General features: G+C 20.7%; 10 protein-coding genes across 10 annotated transcripts; 2 read left to right on the top strand and 8 right to left on the bottom strand. All coding sequences in view use genetic code 6, as the record gives it.

Moving 5' to 3' along the window:
• Positions 1 to 1,402: 1,402 nt before the first annotated feature.
• TTHERM_001215039 (cyclic nucleotide-binding domain protein) lies at positions 1,403 to 5,141 on the top strand (the record flags this gene model as incomplete). Its single annotated transcript, XM_012798306.1, has 13 exons — positions 1,403 to 1,647; positions 1,885 to 1,974; positions 2,018 to 2,107; positions 2,243 to 2,332; positions 2,624 to 2,713; positions 2,818 to 2,907; positions 3,332 to 3,421; positions 3,672 to 3,758; positions 3,869 to 3,958; positions 4,186 to 4,275; positions 4,535 to 4,624; positions 4,750 to 4,830; positions 5,051 to 5,141. The coding sequence occupies 13 exons, from the start codon at positions 1,403 to 1,405 to the stop codon at positions 5,139 to 5,141; spliced, it is 1,314 nt and encodes a 437-aa protein (XP_012653760.1).
• A 602-nt stretch (positions 5,142 to 5,743) lies between these two features.
• On the bottom strand, positions 5,744 to 7,176 carry TTHERM_01215040 (hypothetical protein; the record flags this gene model as incomplete). The annotated part of the gene is made up of 2 exons (XM_001009454.4): positions 6,594 to 7,176; positions 5,744 to 6,411 (listed from the first exon to the last, which is right to left on the bottom strand). The coding sequence occupies exons 1-2, from the start codon at positions 7,039 to 7,041 to the stop codon at positions 5,744 to 5,746; spliced, it is 1,116 nt and encodes a 371-aa protein (XP_001009454.4). The 5' UTR covers positions 7,042 to 7,176.
• A 2,200-nt stretch (positions 7,177 to 9,376) lies between these two features.
• Positions 9,377 to 9,595, bottom strand: TTHERM_001215028 (transmembrane protein, putative; the record flags this gene model as incomplete). The annotated part of the gene is made up of 1 exon (XM_012798307.1): positions 9,377 to 9,595. One exon carries the CDS (start codon positions 9,593 to 9,595, stop codon positions 9,377 to 9,379), a length of 219 nt encoding a protein of 72 aa, XP_012653761.1.
• Positions 9,596 to 9,628: 33 nt separating this feature from the next.
• TTHERM_001215029 (transmembrane protein, putative) lies at positions 9,629 to 10,069 on the bottom strand (the record flags this gene model as incomplete). Its single annotated transcript, XM_012798308.1, has 1 exon — positions 9,629 to 10,069. One exon carries the CDS (start codon positions 10,067 to 10,069, stop codon positions 9,629 to 9,631), a length of 441 nt encoding a protein of 146 aa, XP_012653762.1.
• An 83-nt stretch (positions 10,070 to 10,152) lies between these two features.
• TTHERM_01215030 (zinc finger, lsd1 subclass family protein, putative) lies at positions 10,153 to 12,101 on the bottom strand (the record flags this gene model as incomplete). Its single annotated transcript, XM_001009453.3, has 2 exons — positions 10,153 to 10,190; positions 10,253 to 12,101. The coding sequence occupies 2 exons, from the start codon at positions 12,099 to 12,101 to the stop codon at positions 10,153 to 10,155; spliced, it is 1,887 nt and encodes a 628-aa protein (XP_001009453.3).
• A 391-nt stretch (positions 12,102 to 12,492) lies between these two features.
• TTHERM_001214996 (DHHC zinc finger protein) lies at positions 12,493 to 13,316 on the bottom strand (the record flags this gene model as incomplete). Its single annotated transcript, XM_012798309.1, has 2 exons — positions 12,493 to 12,508; positions 12,616 to 13,316. 2 exons carry the CDS (start codon positions 13,314 to 13,316, stop codon positions 12,493 to 12,495), a joined length of 717 nt encoding a protein of 238 aa, XP_012653763.1.
• Positions 13,317 to 17,244: 3,928 nt separating this feature from the next.
• Positions 17,245 to 17,463, bottom strand: TTHERM_001214997 (transmembrane protein, putative; the record flags this gene model as incomplete). The annotated part of the gene is made up of 1 exon (XM_012798310.1): positions 17,245 to 17,463. The coding sequence occupies one exon, from the start codon at positions 17,461 to 17,463 to the stop codon at positions 17,245 to 17,247; it is 219 nt and encodes a 72-aa protein (XP_012653764.1).
• A 182-nt stretch (positions 17,464 to 17,645) lies between these two features.
• Positions 17,646 to 18,448, bottom strand: TTHERM_001214998 (zinc finger lsd1 subclass family protein; the record flags this gene model as incomplete). The annotated part of the gene is made up of 2 exons (XM_012798311.1): positions 17,646 to 17,698; positions 17,809 to 18,448. The coding sequence occupies 2 exons, from the start codon at positions 18,446 to 18,448 to the stop codon at positions 17,646 to 17,648; spliced, it is 693 nt and encodes a 230-aa protein (XP_012653765.1).
• Positions 18,449 to 20,139: 1,691 nt separating this feature from the next.
• TTHERM_001214999 (hypothetical protein) lies at positions 20,140 to 20,466 on the bottom strand (the record flags this gene model as incomplete). The annotated part of the gene is made up of 1 exon (XM_012798312.1): positions 20,140 to 20,466. The coding sequence occupies one exon, from the start codon at positions 20,464 to 20,466 to the stop codon at positions 20,140 to 20,142; it is 327 nt and encodes a 108-aa protein (XP_012653766.1).
• Positions 20,467 to 22,446: 1,980 nt separating this feature from the next.
• Positions 22,447 to 25,305, top strand: TTHERM_01215000 (hypothetical protein; the record flags this gene model as incomplete). Its single annotated transcript, XM_001009450.2, has 1 exon — positions 22,447 to 25,305. The coding sequence occupies one exon, from the start codon at positions 22,447 to 22,449 to the stop codon at positions 25,303 to 25,305; it is 2,859 nt and encodes a 952-aa protein (XP_001009450.2).
• Positions 25,306 to 25,309: the final 4 nt, after the last annotated feature.

A 25,309-nucleotide genomic window follows, 5' to 3' on the forward strand; every position in this document is an offset into this window, starting at 1 on the left:
TTTTTATAATATTACATTTTTTATAAATTCAGCTATGATTTAATAACTTAACACCTTTAAAATTAAACTAACAATAATCCAATCTAAAAAATAATTTCGCTGTATAATTTGTATAAATTTATGTAAAATTAATAGATTTAATAACATTTTTTTGCATAATTCAAACTTACTTTTTTGAATAAAATATTTTTTATTCATAAAAATAAAATTTTATTTATTAAATTCTAAAAAAATTTCTTTTTAATTAAAACTATTAAAATAGTAAAATATATTCATTTTAGTTTTGATAAATTACATATTTTTCATAATAATTTATTGCTTTCTCAGATAATTATTTCTCTATTAGGATATAAATATTTAGTAGAATAATAAATATTATTTTTCAAAATAGGTAGGTTTCTGAACCTAAACAAAAAAACAAATAAAATAAAAAATTTTTAATCAAATAATTAATTTTTTAATGAAGAAATCTTAATTTTTAATCAAACATTTAATTTTTAGAGTTAAGCATTTTTTTCATTCATTTTAAAATTTTAAATGTAAAAAAAATAATAATTAATTTTTTCATTTAAAAAAAGTAATTTAAAAAAATTTTATTTAATATATTATTTAATAAATATTATTCATCAATGTCTCTCTTGTAAAAATAAACAATTAATAAATTATAAATTTTTGTGATTATTGGTTTTATTTTAAAATATTTATTTTAATCTTAATTTACTTATTTATTTACCACATTTGCTTTTCCTAAGTTGTTAATAAAAAGCAATTAAATTGGGACTAGTTATTCATTAGGTGTAAGTTCTGGTTATTCAAAATGCTCTAATCTCTAAAATCTAGCACTCCAACTATTGTAAAAACAATTTATTTGCTTTAGAAAATTAAATTAAATAAACTTAGTTAGATATTCTTATTTATTTTTAATTCAGTAATTTATATACATACCATCCTTAAAATTGAATGAATAAAAATTAATAAAAACTGTTGTTGCTGCATTTTTTACTTAAATAAATTTCTTATTTGATTTAAAAAATTTTTTAAACTTTGATTAAATGAAATGATAATTAATATATATTCTTATATGTCGCTTTTAAAATAAATAAATAAACGTAATCAATTAATGCGTTTTTAGAATTGATCTTTAATTTGAAGACTAAATTAACTTCTCAATATTTTATTCGAAATGAATTTTTAAGATAATCAACAAATCATAAAAAAAGGCCTTATCGAAAAAAATGAAAAAACAAAATACAACAACATGCTTTAATAATTTTAGAATTGTAATTCTTTATTTTCAATTTCTTTTTTTATTTATTTAATTTTATCTAAACAAAAGTTTTTAAGTTCAAAGCTACCACATCACAAAGACATTCAAATTGACTTAAGGTAAACAAACATAAATATGTATAATTTTTTTTTTTATAAAAGTTAGAATAAACGAAATCTTGATTTGAATATTAATTAGTTACTTTCTTTTTTTAACTTTGATTATTTAAATTCATTTTATTTTTAATAATTTTAATTTAAATATCTACATTTACTAAGAAATATTAATAGGGAAAATTTAATTGATAATTAAGGATTGTCAAACTTAGGATTTGCTTTATAGAAATGCGTTAATCTCTCAGATTTCAAATTAGATCTAAGGTGAAAATATTTTTTTGCTGTTACTTACTTACATTATTCTAAGTTATTTATATTGTCAAGCATAAATAAGAAAACAAGCTAAATTTTTATTTACAAGTTGATTTACTTGCTTGTTTTCTAATTAAATAATGCTTGCTTAATTTGTAATGTTTTATATTTATCATATTTAACTTTTTAGTATATTTATTTTTCTACAAATATTTTCTTAAAATAAAATAATTGTAAAAATATGTAAAGCTAGAATTTAATTGATTCATAAGGTGCATCCAATTTAGGTCATGGTTTAGCAAAATGCACTAATCTTTAAACTTTTACTCTTGATCTAAGGTAACAAAAGATTATTTTCAGATTAATAAATTAAATTAAAAAGTAAGAATAAAATTGGTGTATTTGGTGCATCTGATTTAGGTTCAGCTTTAGCAAAGTGTCTTAATCTGTCAAATTTGACACTTGAGTTTAGGTAAAAAGATCAAATAAATTTATTGTTTTTTTCTTTTTAAAAAATTTTGACTAAATATTTTGTTTCTGATTTGAATAAAGTTATTTTTTTTTCCTTTTTTTTTAAATAATTAAATTATTTTAAATATTTATAAAGTTGCAACTCTATAAATTCTTAGGGTATACAAGGTTTATGTTCCTAATTAGCAAAATGCGAATCTCTCTCAAATTTAACTCTTAATCTAAGGTAATGAATGTTTGCTTGTAATTAATTTTTATATGATTTTTTTTAATACTCATTTTCTAATTTGATTTTCAATTATTTATTTAATTTTTGATAAATTTAGATTATTAAATTTAAAAATTCCTTTATGTTTTTAGAAACTCATTTTTATAACATAAAAAGTAAAAAAATATTTATTCTCCTTATTTAATAAAATATTTCAAGAATGCTTTCATATTTTTCCAAAATTTCTTTCTTTTAATATTTTTTTATAAAAATTCTTAAAATAAAAAATATTTCTCAAAAAATATATAGAAAGAATTTAATTAATGATAAGGGAGTATCTGAATTAGGTTTTTATTTAGCAAAATGTGCTAAACTCTCAGCTTTGACATTATACCTTGAGTAAAAATAGTTTATTTAATATTTTTTTACATTAAATAAAGAAATAAAAAAGAAAAATTATTAACTTCATTTGTTAGTTTGATTAACTGATTAATTAATATTAGGTAAAATAAAATCGGTGATAAAGGTTCATAAAATTTAGGTTCTGCTTTCGAAAAGTTTACTAATCTCTCAACTTTAAATTTTTATATAAGGTAAAATAATTAATTTGTTTGTATGTTTTGTCATACAAAAAATATAAAAAAAACATATTTATTTTTATTTGATTTCTTTTTTTTTGAATAAGATCTTAATTTTTTTAAAACATTTTTATTTATTTATTTTTTAAATTCATTCAATCAAAACTCAATTTACATTTTACTAATCTCTCAACTTTAAATTTTTATATAATGTAAATAAATAATTAATTTGTTTGTTTTGCAATACAAAAAATATAAAAAAAAGAAACAATATTTATTTTTATTTGATTTCTTTTTTTTTTCAATAAGATCTTAATTTTTTTAAAACATTTTAATTTATTTATTTTTTAAATCCATTCAATCAATACTCAATTTACATTTTTATTTTTCTTCTTTATTAAAATAAATAATCAATATTATTTTTATAAAAAATATCAAGTGATAATATAATTAGTCCATTGGGTGCATCAGCTTTATTTTTTGGATTGGGGAAATGTTCAAGTCTCTAGATATTGATATTAGATCTTGGGTAAAAATAAATAAATAAATGGCTAGCTTTTTTATTAGCTTTTATTAATAATTTGAGCTATTTATTTTTTTTTATTTAATTTACAAAATTAATTTAAAAAAATAAAAATGATTTTTATTTAATAGCTTGCTTTTTTATTGTCAATAAATAATTAATTAATTAAATTTTTATTTTAAACGATCAAATTAACAACTTAATTTAAATTTTATACTACTTCTTTTATTAATTTATTTCTACCTAAATATAAAAGAAATTAGACTGGTGCAGTTGGTGCATCAAATTTAGGCTTTTCTTTCACAAACCATGCTAATCTATCAAATTTAATAATATACCTCAGGTAAAATTTTTTTTTTTTTTTATTAGAATTATAATTAACCTTGTTTAACTCAAGATAGAAGAAAAAAACTTACTTTTTTAATTTTTATATATCAACTAACAATATAAAAGTAAAAATAAAATTGATGACAAGAGTGCATTAGACTTATGCTCTGGTTTATCCAGCTGTGTTAATCTTTCGAAATTAACTCTATATCTTAAGTAAGAATGATATTAATTAGTTTTTTTGAAAAATAAATTGTAAAAATAAGAATATATAAATAAATAATAAACTTATTTATTTTATTAAGTTATTTATAATATTAAAATGGAATGACTGACTGACTAATAACTAATTAAATTATATTACTTATTAATTTATTATTAAATTGAAAAGATAGATATTCTTTTTCAATAAAGTAACAAATTTTCATTTTAAATTTTAAAAGCGATAATTTAATCAATATTCAAGGAGCATCAGACATAGGATTTAATTTAGCAAAGTGTTTGCGTCTAAAAAATTTAACACTTAATCTAAAGTAAAAATAGTTTATTTATTTTCTTTAATTGATATGATATATTATTTATTTAAATAATGACAAAAATATTAATTAAATATTCAATAAATTAAATTTCATTTCTCTCTCTTATTTTTATTTTAAGCAAATTTGATTAATTGATTCATTTATTATTTTATTTCTAATTTTTAGAATTTAAATTAATATTTTTCAATATTAAAATTTTAAATTAAATTTTTCATGTTAAATAATTAATACATTTTCTTTAAAAACCCAAAAGTAATAATTGCATTAGTAATAAGGGAGCATTATGTTTAGGTTCAGAGTTATTTAAGAGCTCTAGACTATCTATTTTGAATGTTGACCTTTAGTAAAAATTATTAATTTACTCTGGTTAAAATATTGTGTTTTTGTACAGATTATTGTTTGTTTGTTTATCTTAACTATTTTAAATAAAACAAATTAATAAATAAATATTTACATATATGTAAATAGATTTAATGGAGTTAATGAAAATGGCTTTTAAGATTTTTGTAATGCTTTAATAAAGTGCAATTATCTCTCAGTTTTGAAAATGTAAAAATAGTTTATTGAGATTTAACCAACATATTCATTTATTTTTGTATAACAAATATTAACAAAATGACCATGATTATTTAATTAATTTTTTTGTTTTTATAATAGAATATGGTTTCTAGATTGATTCTTTCATTTATATATTTATTTACTTAATTACTTGATGATATGCTTATTTATAAAAATAATAAACTAATTATTTAATATATTTATTTAAAAGGTATGAAGATACTTTTTTTGGATTTAGGCTTAATTCTAGAGTTAAAAAAATGAAGAGATTAGTAGAAATCATAATTGTTAGAAGATATTGATTGAATAATAAATAAAATTATTTAAATTTTAGAATTTAGAATTTTAGATTTCGTTGTAAAATTAAAGAAATATTTATGTTTTTAAGCACTTAAACATATTAAAAAAAAAGTTAATATCATTTTTCAATTAGTACTTTTAAATTTTATCTTTACTCTCAAAGCTTTTGTAAAATAAATTTATTTTTGCAAAAACTTCTTTGTTAAAAATTGAATAACAAAATAAGCCAAAGTTTTTTTTAGCAATTTAGCGAAGTAGCATCATTATTTTTATCAGGTTTTGTTTTTATATATTTAACTGCTATAAGAAAATGCTTTAATATTTTGTTTAAATTTTTTCTGATTTATTTTGATATTTAAATTAGAGAAAAATAACAAAATTATTTTAAATATTAAATTAGTAAATTAAAAATTAAAAAATTTCAATAAATATTTCAAAGACTAGGTTTAACAAAATAAATTTAAAATAAGTTTGAAAATTTAATTTAAAGATTAGAAAGTGTTCTTTTTTTAGTAGATACAATAAATTTATATAAATGCATTTATAAATTAATATAAATAATTTCTTTTTTTTTGAGTTTTGTTAGAAATATTTATCAATATTTTCAAATATTTATTCTCAAATCCCAAAATATTTAGATTGGGCAGAATGTCATGATAGGAGATATAAGCTTTTAGTATACAATAATTTGCTTAATATCCTGAAACATTATGTTTAGAAGCTATATTTATTCTTAAGTTTGTTAATATATCAAAGAGCACTCAACACACTCATGAAAAAATCTACCCTCTTCAATTTACTTGTCTTTATGGATTTTTTCGCTATTATTTGTTTATATTGAGTTTTTTCTACTTGTTTAGTTTGAGCTATTTGAGAATTTATTTTCAGTTACAGGAGATTTTAAACTAGGTGATGTTAATAAACTATTTGATTGTATGGATTATAATTAATCAGCTCTGATTGGTTAATATTTTTATTCGTATTCTTAAATAATATTTTATTTGTCGTTTTCAAAATCATTATCGTTTTCACAATAAATATGGTAATAATAGTTGTATTCTAGATTTACATAATATTGAGAGTGTGACTGAAATTATTTCCAATTCATTGATGGCAGATAGTTGTGGCTTTTAATATCTTAGCATCTATCTAAAGCAGATGCAAGAGCTTGACCTTTGAGCTTTTTTACGCTTTAATAAAGAGAAAATTCTATAAAATTTCTATGAGGATGCACCATTTCGCTTTCTGACTACTCTGTTTCATATTCAAAATCTATTAATTAAAACAGTGAACATATTTAATATTAACCTTACTAATTAAAACATATAGCAAATTAGTGTTTATAAAATAGATGGATGCTCTAAATTTGTAAAGATTTTTAATATTTAACTTAATTTAATCATTAAAATAATTGTTATAAATATAATAAGTTATTTATTTATTCAGTCAATTACCTTTTTTGCCTGATTGTATGCTCATTTAAAATGAGTCTTCATAGTCAGATTGGTCTGACGAAAATTACTAAGATTCATTCGAATACTTCTCAATATTGTTTGTCTGAGTGAATTAAAGTTTGTAATTCTCCTCGTTTATCTCAAAAAATTATATGATTTGCTATAATATCCCATACTAGCTATTAGCTTTTTACTAATCCTTCAAATCATTCAATAGTTATGTTACTTCATAGTAAACATGATTTCCTTTTTTAAACATTCCTAGCCTCTCATTTACAATTTCCTCTGCTTGATGTATAAAATGCTTCAAATTGTAAAAAAATGTTCCTTTTTCTTAAGTTGCACAACTAAAGCATCCCAGTTTAAGTTAATCCATTTCTTATTGATAAACATAATTGACAGTTAAATTCGGATGTTCGTCGCATATTTGACTAAACTGACACTCCATTAAACAAATAGATAAATAAACAAACTTACTTAACTTTTGTTGAATCAAAAAATTTTAAATTACTATTTTTAAAAAATATATCAGAAAAGAATCAATTTACAAAATATTAACTTTAATAACTAATTTATCAATTAGTTTTTGATCAAAAATTCTTATTTTATATATAGCTAGATTGATAAATCAATCAATATTAAATACATACTAGACAATTAAAATCAATTAAATATTTTCGTTTATTAATAGATGTAATTTTTGTAATGCAAATAAATAAATAATTTTAAGAACCTAAGAAAATTTTTGTATTAATAATACCTTTTTCATATAAATTTATTACCATAATTTGTGAAAAGTTTTAAATATTTTCAAATTTTTATTTCTATCTATTTTTGAAAATTTAGTTAAAAATAAGTAAAGATTTAAATAACAATTTCATTTTCAATAATAAAATTTAAAATTAGTTTAATTTAAAAAGGTACAAACAAAAGGAACTCTTGAAGTGCTATTCACCTCATATCACACCAAAACGAGAAAATTAAACATATTGCAATTAATTAAGATAAAATTAGCAGAAAATAACTATTAATTTAACATCTTTTAAGAGACCATTATGATTTATATAATCATTGATTAAGACCAATAAAACATTTTTATTATTTAAATACAACTAATCAATCATTTATTTTGCTCTATAATAGTTTTTATACCAAATTTAATGTTTAATCATTTTAATTAAATATTTAATCACAAATATTATAGTTTAATTAAAATTAATTAGAGATCGATACAAAAAATAATTTAGAACTGAAAATTATTCAAAAATAAAATTAAAGAAATTTAAATATAATGATATGGATAGATATTTTTAATACTTAGATTAGCTTTATTTCAAAATACCATAGATTCCCTTATTTAGTAATATCAAAAATAATTTTTTGAAATATAGAAACTAAATTGAGTCGCTTTTTGACTCGATTTTCAAAATTTTAATAATAACAAAAAATGAGAAGAATTTATAGTTTATATTTATTAATAATTCTTTATTTTTTTACTTTTTTAATAAACTAATTGAATATGTTTTAATAATTTTATGTATAATTTAAAGCTAAATAACATTTTTATCAAAATTAAATATTTCAATCAGCCTTCTATTCTGAAATTTTCATCCTAATTTCTAATTTTGAACATAATGAAATATCTTAATTCTAATTTATATCTCAATTTTTTTCAATAATATCACTCATTTAGCACTGTTACTAAAATTCTATTTGACTTTAAAGGTATGAGGATTTTTATTGAAATTAGTTAGACTCTTATTCTTCATTATCATCATCATATTATTAATAATTATTAAGTTTTTTTTTATAATGTTTTTTGATATATTAAAGCACAACCAAAATTATAATTATTATGCAAATAACCAAATTAAAAATAAATAAATATAGGTATAAGGTCTATTTCTAATGATCTATTTCATTTTGATCATTATTTTTATTTTACTATTAATATTCTTATTTTAGTGTATTTATTGCAATACTTTTTTATATAAAATATTACTTTTAGTTTTTATCAGCAAAATACTCATAACCTAAATAATTATTCTTCCAATTAATTGCTCTCAGCTCTATAACTAGTTTTCCATTAATCTCTTAATCAAAATTTATTTCCATTTCTATTTACGAAGGATAAAAATTATTATAATAGAAATCTTCAATTTTTAACAAACTATTGTTCTCCTAAATAATATAAACTTAAATTGGAATCAATAATAAATTTTTATTATTAATTTAAGAGCTATCATCAAACAAAACCTAAATATTTAGTATCAAAGATTAAGAATGATATAAAGTAACAGACTAATTGTTGCAAATATTAAAATTTTTACAACTTACAGACACTAGAGAATCTAAAAAAGAAATATCTTTTTGTAATTAACCTTGCTTAATTTCATATTATTAAATTTATTTTGAGTTAGAATATTTTATAGATTAAACATTAATTATTTATGACTATAAATCAATCTTGAATTTGATCGTTTTTTTCAACAAACTATTATGGTAAATTTGTAAATAAAAAATGCAAATATTTAATAGGCATTTTTTCGAAAGCTAGTTTATTTAAATTTAACTTTGCATCCTGAATTAAAAGCTGAAGTAACTATCAATTTTAAAGTCTTTGAATTCAAGGTTAAATATATCATCTGAAGGGTCAACTTTCAACTAAAAATCATAACACTCTCTTGGCGTTTATGCTATTGTTATAATAAGTTAAATATTTTGACTTTAGCTAGATAAAATACTACTTTTAATATGAAATGTTATATATTTCTCTAAATTTATCAAATTTTATTCACAAAATTTAGATTCCAGCTGGTTGAAATTATTTTCACATCTCTCGAAGATTCCATCATCATCAAAAACAGGGTACGAACTGCGATCAAGACAATATTCTTAGCAAATTCTATCATTATTATCAAGCAATTTTGTGAGTCTTGGACAATCAGCATAGCACATATTTTAGAAGAACGCTTTTTGATTTGCACATCTGCATGTACCATCCTATTCTACCATAAGATTTGATAAATTACAACTCAAACAACTCTTTGATGATTTACTTGAGCAACTTTTACATAAAGGATGACATTACTAGCACTTATTATTTTCATCTGAAAAAGTTCCATCTGGACAAATTTATAAGCAAGAGTTTAAGTAAAGATAAGGATATTCTTTATTGCATTCTTCACAAATACTGACATGCTACTAACATTTAGAACAATTGCTTACCAAACAGCACTAATTTTTGGGCAAATTTAATGAATTTCCTTAACATTTTAGACTATCACAAATGCATAATAAAATACCATTACAAAAATATTCTTTATAAAATTAATTACATTCAGTGCAACTAAATGAATTTTCACAAGAAAAGCAGTTACCAGGACATTTTTTGCACTATTTAAAATTAGCATCGCCTCCTTTTATTTATGGATAATAGCCTATAGGACACTTATCAAAACACTAGTTACTTCCATAATATTAATCAGTTAATAAATATTTGTCTGGTTTACATTTCAAACATATTCCATCAATTTTAGAACAAATTTAACAATTTTCATCACAATTTTTTTTACACATATTTAAAGAAGGTATAAACTAGTAGAATAATATGCACTCACATGCTAATAAAGCTTATTCAAATATTGAATTAGAAATACATTTTATACATTGATTTTAATTTTATTAAACACATTTTTGAATTGTTAAATTTTAATCACAATCATTTTGATTATAAACAATAGCCCAATTTTAACATTAATGAATACATCTTCCATCTTAAGAAGTATAACTAATAGAGCATTTTATACAAACATTTTTTTAATACTTACTACAGATTTCGCAATTATCAACTTTGCACATTTTGCATAATAAGTTTTCCTCATCTACCAAATAATTAAATTCGCATTTAGTTGCACACAGAAAAGCGTTATCTTCATACCTATATAATCCATCACATGACTCAATACATATTCTCATTCCATTTTCAATTTTATAAAATTTAGGGCATATTTTTACACATTTATTCCCTAAATAATAATCATATACTGAGTGGCATGAACTTCCACACATTCCTCCATCCTGTAAATAAAATACACATACTTTTTTACACTAATTAGTTTCATAGTAATAAAAATAATTTTTCAAGCAAGAATTACATTCAAACTATTTTTGTTCAATAAAATAGTCATAATTAAAAATGCATTATTTGCACCCATCAGGACATACAAAACAAAAGTTTCCAATTTTAGAATCCATAAATTTTTATTAGTTATAATAACAGTTTTAATAGCATTTAAAATCTTACATTAAAAAATAATTTGGTAAACACTATAAGCATTTTTTTTCATCTTTTGATAAATTAAGACAATTTTAAATCTTCTCATTCATTTCTATTTTATCTATTGAAGATTCTTTTTTACCAGCTTAGCAAATTTATTAATCCTAAATATGATAAAAACCATACTTACATTTTAAGCAAATATTCCCTTCATGACATACTAAGCAGTTTTCAATTAAGCAATCTAACACTTTATAACTTTAACCATATTTTTCTAAATACTAATTATAGCCTAAATTCAATTGCCCTATAAATTAACTCCTATATTTTTTCAAACACTTTTATGTGTCACAATAAATGTAAATTTTGCATTTCTAAGTTTGGCAAAAGCATAAACCTTAAAATAGGACATATCCTTCCTGGCATAAGATGCACTATTTACCTTAATGAATGTAACTTTGTTCTATATGAATATTGTTTTATTTAATTTTATCTACAATTTTACAGTCAGGAAATTTGGAATCAATAAAACAAGTATTATCTTAAGAATAATCAAGATAATATCCTTCAAAACATTCAACACATTTATCATTTACAAACTACTTACAAGGTATTTAAGTTTATTTGCAAATTGTATAATTAGAATCAGAGTTTTAATAAATATAAAAATTTTGAAAATTATTAATGCTCCCAGGTACACTAATTCCACAAATAGCTTCACAATTAGTCCCGTTTATTAATTTATATCCACTTTGACATAATATGCAAGTACTTTATAAACTGTGTATAATACAATTTTAAATATTTTATTCGCATTTCAAAGTTTTAGAGTTAAAATAAAATCCATTTTCACATTCTAAGCAAAAAGAGTGCTCCTTGTTGTATTTAGAACATTTTTCAAAATACAAATCCTTAATTTCCACTTAAGAAAGGCATTCAAAAACTAAGTAAGGGAATTCGGGTATATTAAAAATATGTAAGATCTTTCCTTTGCATCTTTAAAATAAATACTTATGATAGTAATAAATACTTACTCCTTTTTACAACTAATCTGTATAGTTAACACATATCTAGTCTTTCCTGTCAAAATTAATCCCATAAAATTTATACTTCTTGTTCAGTTATATAATTTCTGAATCAGTACTAAAATAATCTGAACCTAAAATTGTTTCTTATAAATATTTTAAATAATTAATAACCTTTAAATTTTTTAAATCAAAGTTTTCCATCAAATTTGGATTTATAACAGTATCCATCGAGCATTATAAGCTGAAACAATCATCACTATTTTAAATTTAATGCATACAAAAATATGATCGAATCCTTTAGATGCATCTATTTTTATACTCATCAATATAGTATTATTTATTTTCTCTACAATAAACACATTTCATTTCACTATCAAACACACATTAATCATCTTCAATATGGTTACCATCAAATTAGTCTGAAGATTGTTTTAAAGATAGATTTTTTTTTTAATTATCTTGAACCTTTAAGCTTTTATTTTTGAATTCTTACAATCTATTAAAAGAATAATATTCTTTTATTATGTTTTTTTCTGTATAATTTTAATTTAATCTTGCTCCAACAAGAGGATCGTTTAATAAAAAAATTTAATCATTGTAATGATTTTCTTTATAATTTAAATTTATTTTATTTTCAAAATTTTATTAGTTAAAGCGATTTTTATCATTTTTAAAGATACATTAGCCATTAAGAAGTATCATTTCTATGCTACACTTTAAGCATTTATTAGGATCTTTTTTATTTAGAATAATACAACCTGACATTTTTATGCAATTTTAAAGATGAAGCTTATAAAAAGGAATACACTTTGTACATAGTTCTTTTCCTTGTATTTCAATATACTCTTGACAAAAGGGTATAACAATTTAACACATTGATTTATCATCTTTTAATGCATAATCTTTTTAGCACTTTTAATAGCCATTCAAACTATATTATGAAAATAAAAAGCATCCTTCTGATTGGTCACCATATTTCTCTTGATAAAAATAGTTAACTTAGCATATTTTTTAATCAGAATAGTCAATAACTTTGTCTGTATTGATAAAGTTTTCTCCTAAATAAACTCCTTGTTAGGTCAAAAAGTAAGAACTAAACCTCTACTAAAACTGCTAACATTTATTTAACTTTGAATTGAATAAAGCACAAAATGTATAGAGTGTATCTTTATATATATTTTTTGTATTAATATCTAAGATAAACCCAAATCTTGGAAATAAACACTCTGTTTCACTTTCATTTACTATTGCACATCTTTCAAAAAATTTTTAATCTTTAACGATAATATATTAGTTATTTGGTAGTAATTGAATACCATCTAATGCCTCTGCGCATTATCCATCCTAAGATAGTCTTTTACAGTTAGCATATTAGAGATGAGACAACTAAAATCTGAATTCAATACATGATTTCATATTTTTAGAAACAACATAATCTACTTCACATTCAATACAGAGAAGTTAATCATACAAATAGGGATGGAAAGTATTAGGAGCATATATATGCTCAACGCACTAATCTATTTAATCTATTTTTTCACAATTAAATGATGAAAAGATTTTAAAAATAAGAAATATTTAAAATAAATAAATAATTCTATCTTTTTTCATTACTTTATGGCTGAATTAATATTTAATTAAATTTATCTTATTTTTATAATAAATTAAATCAATTTCTTAAGTGGTTTAAGACTAAATAAATTGCAAATAAACCTAATTTCAAAAAGGAAGATTGTATACAACTTTCTAAGTACATAGAGATTTTATTTTTTGTTAATAATTTATTTTTAATATATATCAAAATATTAAATCTAAAATGTAATAATTTGATTGTAATTTAAAAAAACACATTAAAATCTTATCATGAGGTAGAAATTTCTAAATCCCTATTTTAAAAAAATTTTCAATCTAATAGAAAAATTTTGGTAAAGATATACCTATTTAAGAATTTAAGAAAGATTGGCTTTTAAGGTATATTTGATCAAATATTTCTAACACTTCAGTGAAATTTTCTTAGAATTATCTATGTAACCAAAAATGACTTATTTAGTAAGGTAATTATAGTATGTTTTTCATTAAGACACAAAAAAAACCATTAAATTCTATTCTCCTAATTTCTAAATTTTATATGAATTTTTAAAAATAATTTTTAGAATTCTTCTTTTTATTTTAAAAAACTTTAAAATCGTTAACCAAGCAAGGTATTTAAGATTCTTATTTTTATTTTTTACTTATCTATTATATTTATTTTCTAAAATCTAATGAGAATGGCTTAATTTTGAATATAAAATAAATGATTTTCAATAATAGTAAAAATCATTCCTTATTGATAAGTGAAATAAGTAAGACCACTAAATTAAAAATAGCGGTAATTTAAATTTCAAAAGTAGTCAAAAGACTTAACTATTTTTTTTGAGAACAATAATAAAATTTTTACTTTTAACATTAGATTTTCTTGAATTTAATTAATTAATGAGTGAATAATAATAAATAATCTAATAACATTTTCAATGAAGTAAATTTAAAAAAAAGAATCTAGTGAATATTTAAAATTCAGTTAAAGCAAAGGTAAATATACCTTACAAGAGGTAAATATCGATAAAGATATTGATTTTTATTCCATAGCTAATACCTAGCTTTTATAAGACTTAAATAATAATAAAATAGATATCACATAAAAAGATATTTTTGAGTTAGATTAAAAGGATGGTATAAAAAGTTTTATAAAGCTTATAAATTAGGTGTTATTTGCCTTAAATTCGATATTACAGGAAAAAGCTAATATACTTCAATGTCTTAAGGAAGAATATTATGACTATTTAGTCGTAGATTACCTCGATTAACTATCTTTGTCAAGTAATCTTCTAGGAAATTTAAAAAATTACCCTTAATAAACACACTAAGCAAGTATTCAAAATAGTATTTGCAATAGTTATTTAGATGAAGAGATAAAAAAAGAAATATCATTTTAAGAAGAATTAAATAAATATATTTTCATTGGAGAGTTGAGTAATTAAAAAAACAAAAATTTAGAGCTTTTAATAATACTAAAAGAGTATTATAAAGATTTAATTTTAAAAAAATTTTAAGAAGAGGATTATTAAGTAATAATTAAAAATCCATTTAAAATAAAACTCAATTAACTTAAAAATATTTACTTGGATACCCTGACAGCTAATTTTTAAATAGTACAATGGTGTGACCTTAATTATACAGTTAGTTCAGATATAGAAAGCTTGCAAAAATTAATAGATTAGCAAGCAACAATTTAAATTTTTAAGCTTTTTGTTAATTTAAAATAAATATTAATTGAACATCATAATGATTGTGATTGTTATAAGCCAGATTTTTAAATTTAAGATTATATTTATCATTCTTATGAAATAAATTTGAATCTATTTATAAAAAATATTGAAATAGAAATTGAAGATTGTTTATATTCAAATATAATATTGAGTCTAGACTATGAAAAATATGATTTTAAGATATATAAAGGAAGTGGAAGAAATAAAGATATAAAAAAATTAATTCTAAGAAATAAGGATATGGATGAAATTGATTTAGCAGCTAATGGAATATAAATACCTAATATTTTAAATAAAAAAAAACTATTTGCCAATAAATAATATTAAATTATAATAGAAGAGCAAGATTAATGCTTATTAAGGATAGCCTTATTCTATAAATTTTAAATTTAAGATTTGTTAAGTCTAAATTTACAAAAATTTATTGTAGATTTATTTTATGATTGAATTATTAACTTAAAATTAAATTTAAATTAATTATTAGTTAAATAATAAAAATTTTTAAAAACACAAATGCTTTTTTTAAGCTATTTAAATATATATTTTTTTATTGTCAATTTTTGAATTAATTTTTGTAAATTTCATTAATTAAAAAAAATATTTTTTATGAAATAAATTTTCAAAAATTTACATGTATTTTTATCAAAACAAAGATGAATGAAATAATTAGAGTTTATTTATTATAAGAATTAATCCCTCATAATTGAATCATTATCTTATGATAATTCTTTATTTTTTTTACTTTTTTGAATAAACTAATTGAAAATGCTTTAATACATTTATGTATAAATTAAAGCTAAATAACATTTTTATTCTAAACTAAAAATTTCAATCATTCTTGTATTCCGAAATTTTCATCCGAATTTCTAATAATTTTGAACTAAAATAAATATTTTAATTCTTATTTTTATCTCAATTTTTTTCAATAATGTCACTCCTTTAGCTCTGTTACTAAATTTCTATTTGACTTTAAAGGTATGAGGGTTTTTCTTGAAATTAGTTAGACTCTTATTCTTCATTATTATCATATTATTAATAATTATTAATTTTTTTTTTATGTTTTTTGATATATTAAAGCACTACCAAAATTATAATTATTATGCAAATAACCAAATTAAAAATAAATAAACATAAATATAAGGTCTATTCCTATAGGTCTATTTCGCTTTGACCATTTTTTTTATTTTACTATTAATCTTCTTATTTTAATATATTTATTTCAATACTTTTTTATATAAAATATTACTTTTAGTTTTTATCAGTAAAATACTCATAACCTAAATAAGTATTCTTCCAATTAATTGCTCTCAGCTCTATAACTAGTTTTCCATTAATATCTTAATCAAAATTTATTTCCATTTCTATTTACGAAGGATAAAAATTATTGTAATAGAAATCTTCAATTTTTAACAAACTATTGTTCTCCTAAATAATATAAACTTAAATTGGAATCAATAATAAATTTTTATTATTGATTTAAGAGCTATCATCAAACAAAATCTAAATATTTAGTATCAAAGATTAAGAATAATATAAAGTAACATGCTAATTGTTGCAAATATTAATATTTTTACAACTTATTGATATTAGAGAATCTAAAAAAGTAAAAAATTTTTATAATTAACCTTTACCTTTCTTAATATCATATAATTAAATATATTTTGAATTATAATATTTTATAGATTAAATATCGATTACTTATGACTGCAAATTAAACTTGAATTTGATCGTTTTTTTCAACAAGCTATTATGGTAAATTAATAAATGAAAAATGCAAATATTTTATTAGCATTTATTTGAAAGCTAGTCTATTTGAATTTAACTTTGAATCCTTAATTAAAAGCTAAAATAGCTATCAATTTTAAAGTCTTTAAATTCAAGGTGAAAAACATCATCTGAATATTTAGGGTCAACTCTCAACTAAAAATCATAACACTCTCTTGGCGTTTATGCTATTGTTACAATAAGTTAAATATTTTGACTTTAACCTTTTAATATACTACTTTTAATATGAAAAGTAATGTATTTCTCTAAGTTTATCAAATTTTATTCACATAATTTGGAATCCAGCTGGTTGAAATTATTTTCACATCTCTCGAAGATTCCATCATCATCAAAAACAGGGTAAGAACTGCGATCAAGACAATATTCTTAGCAAATTCTATCATTATTATCAAGCAATTTTGTGAATCTTGGACAATCAGCGTAGCACATATTTTAGAAGAACGCTTTTTGATTTGCACATCTGCATGTACCATCTAATTCAACCATAAGATTTGATAAATTACAACTCAAACAACTCTTTGATGATTTACTTGAGCAACTTTTACATAAAGGATGACATTATTAGCACTTATTATTTTCATCTGAAAAAGTTCCATCTGGACAAATTTATAAGCAAGTGTTTAAGTAAAGATAAGGATATTCTTTATTGCATTCTTCACAAATACTGACATGCTACTAACATTTAGAGCAATTTTTTATCTAACAGCACTAATTTTAGGGTAATTATAATGAATTTTATGGATTTTTGCCACAATTTAGATCATCACAAAGGCATAATAAAATACCATTGCAAAAATATTCTTTATATAATAAATTACATTCAGTGCAACTAAATGAATTTTCGCAAGAAAAGCAGTTACTAGGACATACTTCACAGTATTTAAATTTTGCATCGCCTCCTTTTATTTATGGATAATATCCTATAGGGCACTTATCAAAACACTAGTTACTTCCATAATATTAATAAGTTAATAAATATTTGTCGGGTTTACATTTCAAACATATTGCATTAATTTTAGAACAAATTTAACAATTGTCATCACAATTTTTTTTACACATATTTAAAGAAGGTATAAACTAGTAGAAATCTATGCAAAGGCATTCTTTAAGTTCTTAATAAAATATTGAATTAGAAACACATTTTATACATTGCTCTTAATTTTATTAAATACATCTTCCAATAGTTAAATTTTAATCACAATCATTTTCATTATTAACAATAGCCTAGTTTTAACATTTATAGACACATCTTCCTTCTAAAGAATGATAACTATCAGAGCATTTTATACAAACATTTTTTTAATACTTACTACAGATTTCGCAATTATCAACTTTGCACTTTTTACATAATAATTTTTCCTCATCTACCAAATAATTAAATTCGCATTTAGTTGCACACAGAAAAGCATTATCTTCATACCTATATAATCCATCACATGACTCAATACATATTCTCATTCCATTTTCAATTTTATAAAATTTAGGACATTTAAATACACATTTATTCCCTAAATAATAATAAAATACTGAGTTGCATGAACTTCCACATATTTCTCCATCATGTAAATAAAATACACATACTTTTTTACACTAATTAGTTTCAAAGTAATAAAAATAATTTTTCAAGCAAGAATTACATTCAAACTATTTTTGTTCAATAAAATAGTCATAATTAAAAATGCATTATCTGCACCCAGCAGGACATACAAAACAAAAGTTTCCAATTTTAGAATCCATAAATATTTATTGGTAATAATAACAGTTTTAATAGCATTTAAAATCTTACATTAAAAAATAATTTGGTTAACACTATAAGCAATTTTTTTCATCTTTTGATAAAGTAAGACAATTTTAAATCTTCTCATTCATTTCTATTTTATCTATTGAAGATTCTTTTTTACCAGATTAGCAAATTTATTGATTCTAAATTTGATAAAAACCATGCTTACATTTTAAGCAAATATTCCCTTCATGACATAATAAGCAGTTTTCAATTAAGCAATCTAACACTTTATAACTTTAACCATATTTTTCTAAATACTAATTATTACCTAAATTCAATTACCCTATAAACTAACTCCTATATTTTTTCAAGCACTTTTATGTGTCACAATAAATGTAAATCTTACATTTCTAAGTTTGGCAAAAGCATAAACCTTAAAATAGAACATATCCTTCCTGGCATAAGATGCACTATTTACCTTAATGAATGTAACTTTGTTCTATATGAATATTGTTTTATTTAATTTTATCTACAATTTTACAGTCAGGAAATTTGGAATCAATAAAACAAGTATTATCTTAAGAATAATCAAGATAATATCCTTCAAAGCATTCAACACATTTATCATTTACAAACTACTTACAAGGTATTTAAGTTTATTTGCAAATTGTATAATTAAAATCAGAGTTCTAATAAATATAAAAATTATGAAAATTATTAATGCTCCCAGGTACACTAATTCCACAAATGGTTTCACAATGAGTCGCGTTTACTAATTTATATCCACTTTGACATAATATGCAAGTACTTTATAAACCGTGTATAATACAATTTTAAATATTTTATTCGCATTTCAAAGTTTTAGAGTTAAAATAAAATCCATTTTCGCATTCTAAGCAAAAAGAATGATCCTCGTTGTACAAAGTACATTTTTCAAAATACAAATCCTTAATTTCCACTTAAGAAAGGCATTCAAAAACTAAGTAAGGGAATTCGGGTATATTAAAAATATTAAAAATATTTCCTTTGCATCTTTAAAATAAATTCTTATGATTGTAATAAATACTTACTCCTTTTTATAACTAATCTGTATAGTTAACACATATCTAATCTTTCCTGTCAAAATTAATTCCATAAAATTTATACTTCTTGTTCAGTTATATAATTTCTGAATCAGTACTAAAAAAATCCTAACCTTAAATTGTTTCTTATAAATATTTTAAATAATTAATAACCTTTAAATTTTTTAAATCAAAGTTTTCGATCAAATTTGGATTTATAACAGTATCCATCGAGCATTCTAAGCTAAAACAATCATCACTATTTTAAATTTAATGCATACAAAATTATGATCGAACCCTTTAGATGCATCTATTTTTATACTCATCAATATAGTATTATTTATTTTCTCTACAGTAAACGCATTTCATTTCACTATCAAACTCACATTAATCATCTTCAATATCATTCTCATCAAATTAGTCTGAAGATTGTTTTAAAGATAGATTTTTTTTTTAATTATCTTGAACCTTTAAGCTTTTATTTTTGAATTCTTACAATCTATTAAAAGAAAAATACTTTTTTACTATGTTTTTTTCTGAATAATTTTAATTTAATTTTGTTCCAACAAGAGGATCGTTTAATAAAAAAATTTAATCATTGTAATGATTTTCTTTATAATTTAAATTTATTTTATTTTCAAAATTTTATTTGTTAAAGCGATTTTTATCATTTTTAAGGATACATTAACCATTAAGAAGTATCATTTCTATGCTACACTTTAAGCACTTATTAGGATCTTTTTTATTTAGAATAATACAACCTGACATTTTTATGCAATTTTAAAGATGAAGCTTATAAAAAGGAATACACTTTGTACATAGTTCTTTTCCTTGTATTTCAATATACTCTTGACAAAAGGGTATAACAATTTAACATATTGATTTATCTTCTTTTAATGCATAATCCTTTTAGCACTTTGAATAGCTATTCTAACTAAAATACTAAAGTAAAAAGCATCCTTCTGATTGGTCACCATATTTCTCTTGATAAAAATAGTTAACTTAGCATATTTTTTAATCAGAAGAGGCAATAACTTTGTCTGTATTGATAAAGTTTTCTCCTAAATAAACTCCTTGTTAGGTCAAAAAGTAAGAACTAAACCTCTACTAAAACTGCTAACATTTATTTAAATTCGAATCGAATAAAGCACAAAATGTTTTGAGTGTATCTTTATATATATTTTTTGTATTAATATCTAAGATAAACCCAAATCTTGGAAATAAACACTCTGTTTCACTTTCATTTACTATTGCACATCTTTCAAAAAATTTTTAATCTTTAACGATAATATATTAGTTATTTGGTAGTAATTGAATACCATCTAATGCCTCTGCGCACTATCCATCCTAAGATAGTCTTTTACAGTTAGCATATTAGAGATGAGACAACTAAAATCTGAATTCAATACATGATTTCATATTTTTAGAAACAACATAATCTACTTCACATTCAATACAGAGAAGTTAATCATACAAATAGGGATGGAAAGTACTTGGAGCCTATAAATGCTCAACGCAATAATCTATTTAATCTATTTTTACACAATTAAATGATGAAAAGATTTAAAAAATTAGAAATATTTAAAATAAATAAATAATTCTATCTTATATCATTACTTTATGGCTGAATTAATATTTAATTAAATTTATCTTATTTTTATAATAAATTAAATCAATTTCTTAAATGGTTTAAGACAAAATTAAATTGCAAAAAAAAAAGGAAGATTATATATAACTTTATAAGTACATAGAGCTTTTATTTTTTGTTAATATTTGATTTTTTAATCTATATCAAAATATTAAATCTAAAATATTGTAATTTAGCTTTTAAGTAAATTAAATTCATATGATTTATTATCAGATCACTATATTTTTGATAGCATTTAGCTATATTATAGATTTTAAATTCAAAGCTCAAATTTACTTTTATTATTATTATCTAAAATTAAAAACTAAGAAATCTTTTTTTCTAAACAAAAAATCTTTTATTTATTTTTCTATCTAAATTTTATTTTTTTAACCTTTACTTATGCTTAAAGAAATATTAATTTCCTTTATTAATACATATGTTTTTTATCTATAAAATAAAAATTTCATATTTATTTAATCATATATGACAATAGCAATGAATAAAAGTTTTGATCATTTATGTGAAAGCTCAAAGCTGACTTTTGAGGAATTACTTTATTAAAGTAAATTTTGTTTTTAAATTTTTTTTTTATTTATTAAATCAGAAAAATATGAAATTTATAAATATAATAATAAATCTATCTATTTTTTTAGGTTTGTTTATCCGATTATTAAATATTATTAAATAAAACAAATAATTCTTTTTTTTATTTTAAAGAGTTTCAAAATCTTTAACCAACCAAGGTATTTCAGATTCTTATATTTATTTTTTACTTATCTATTTGTTTTCTAAAATCTAATTAGAATTTTTTAATTTGAATTTAAAATAAGTGATTTTGAATAAAAGTAAAAATCATTCCTAATTCATGAGTGAAATAAGACCACTAAATTAAAAATAGCGGTAATTTAAATAGCAACAGAAATCAAAATATTTATTTGTTTCTTTGAGAACAAATAATGAAATTTTTACTTTTAATATTAGATTCTCTTGAATTTAATTAATTAATTAGTAAATAATAATAAATAATCAAATAACATTTTCAATGTAGTAAATTTAAAAAAAAGAATCTAGTGAATATTTAAAATTCAGTTATAGCAAAGGTAAATATACCTTACAAGAGATAATTATTGCTAAAGATATTGATTTTTATTCCATAGCTAATACCTAGCTTTTATAAGACTTAAATAATAATAAAATAGATATCTCATAAAAAGATATTTTTGAGTTAGATTAAAAGGATGGTATTAAAAGTTTTATAAAGCTTACAAATTAGGTGTTATATGCCTTAAATCAGATATTGGCGGAAAAAGAGAATTTACTTCGTAAATAAAAGATAAAAGATAACTATGTAGTTGTAGATTAAAGTCTGAACGACAGCGATTCTGATATTAACATTGATTAACTATCTTCGTCAAGTAATCTTCTTGGAAATTTAAATAATTACCCTGAATAACTAAACTAAACAAGCAATCAAAAAGTTATTTGCAATATTTACCCTAAATAGATTACTTAAAATAATAATTTAAACAGTAACTGTTTACAATTCTTCAAGGAGAGTAATTTAAAAGAACATTTTTAAAGTCCTTCTTAATAGCTTATGTAATTGAATGATTTAAATAAAGAGACTTTTTAGCTCAATTAATCAAGAAATCTAACATTTGATTTAAATAATAGCTCTTAATAGCTAAATTAATCCTATAATTTAGACAATAGTTTTTAATAACTCTCTTAACCATGCAATATTGAATGTGGTTTAAATAATTAAGCTTAATAGATCCCCTAACTAAGTAACCTAAATAATAATTAATGTAATTTCCCTTAATAGACAACTACTTAATATATTGGTTTCGACAATGACTCCTTAAAACCTTCAACACAAATTAATTCACAAAAACATTTTTTAGATCATCCATAATAACTTGTTTAATCAAATAATTTAAATAAAGAATCTTTTTAGCTCAATTAATAAAAGGACTTAACATTTGATTTAAATAATAACTCTTAATAGCTAACTTAAACCAATAATTCCTAGAATAATTTAAAATAACTCCCTTAACCATGTAATATTGAATGTGGTTTAAATAATTAACCTTAATAGCTCCCATAACTAAGTAATCTAAATAATAATTAATGTAATTTGCCTAAATGGGTTACTTGTAAAAGTAGTTTCGACAAAGATTCCTTAAAACCCTCACCACAAATTAACTCACAAAAGCATTTTTAAGATTATCCCTAATAACTTGTTTAATCAAGTAATTTAAATAAAGAATTATTTTAGCTCAACTAATAAAGCAATGTAGCATTTGACTTAAATAATAAATCTCTATTGCTAACCTAATCCAATAATTTCAACAATAGTCTTTTATAATTCACTACCACTAAACCATACAATATTGAAAGCGATATAAAAAGTTAACCTTAATAGCTCCCCGAACTAAGTAATCTAAATAGAACTAACTATTTTTATCCTTAATAGACTACTTAATATAATAATCTCCATGATAACTCCTTAAAGTTATTATAACAAAATAGCTAATAATAGCTTACTTAATCAAATAACTTAAATAAAGAGTCTTTTCAGCCTTACTAATCAACAGATTTAACATTTGATTTTAATAGCAACATTTCATAGTTTCCTTAATCTAATTATTTCAACAATAGCCATTTATAATTATCTTAAACAAGTAACCTTCCAGGTAATTTAAGTAACTAACCTTAATACCTCCCATAACCAATTAATCTAGACAGAAATTAATTTAATTACCTTTAATAGACTACTTAATATAATAATTTCTACAAATAATCCTTAAATCTTTAATAAGAAAGTAATTTAATAAATAATTTTTAAAATGATCCTTAATAATCTTCTTAATTTACCAATTTCAATTGTCACTCTAAATAGCTCTCCTAATAAACCTAATTGAGTAACCTTGAAAATGTTACATAAATTGAAAATTTTTAAAATAAAAATCTATACAAAGATTTTAGTAATGACTCTTAATAGACTAATTAATAAAATATAATCAAAAGCGAGCTTTAGTAACCCACTTAATCTATTAATAAAGAAGTAAAATAAATAAAAGAAGAGAGAAAAAAAGAAATATCATTTTAAGAAGAATTAAATAAATATATTTGCATTGGAGAGATGAGTAATTAAAAAAACAAAAATTTAGAGCTTTTAATAACACTAAAAGAGTCTTATGAAGATTTAATTTTAAAAAATTTTTAAGAAGAGGATTATTAAGTGATAATTAAAAATCCATTTAAAATAAAATTCAATTAACTTAAAAATATTTACTTGGATACCCTAACAGCTGATATTTAAATAGTACAATATTGTAATGATAGTTATAGTGTTGATTATTCAGATATAGAAAGCTTTAAATAATTAATAGATTAGCAAACAACAATTTAAATTTTTGAGCTTTTTATTATTTTAAAATAAATATAATTAGACGATTGTAAATGTGAATGTTTTCATCATCATCTAGACCAATATCGCTTTCCTTCTTTGTATGAAATAAATTTGAATGAATATTTCTCTTCTAAAGTAAAAAATATTGAAGTAGAAATTGAAGATTATTTATATTCAAAAACATCATTGAAACTAGACTATGAAAAATATGATTTTAAGATATATTTAGGAAGTGAAAGTAGTGAAGAAATATAAAAATTAATTCTAATAAATAAGGATATGGATGAAATTGATTTAGAAGTTAATGGAATATAAATACCTAATATTTTAAATAAAAAATAACTATTTGTCAATAAAAAATATTAAATTATAGTAGAATAGCAAGATTAATGCTTATTAAGGATAGCTATATTCTATAAATTTTAAATATAAGATTTGTTAAGTCTAAATTTACAAAAAATTATTGTAGATTTATTTTATGATTGATTGA

This window comes from Tetrahymena thermophila (assembly GCF_000189635.1).
Source record: "Tetrahymena thermophila SB210 genomic scaffold scf_8254593, whole genome shotgun sequence".
Lineage (NCBI taxonomy): Eukaryota > Ciliophora > Oligohymenophorea > Hymenostomatida > Tetrahymenidae > Tetrahymena > Tetrahymena thermophila.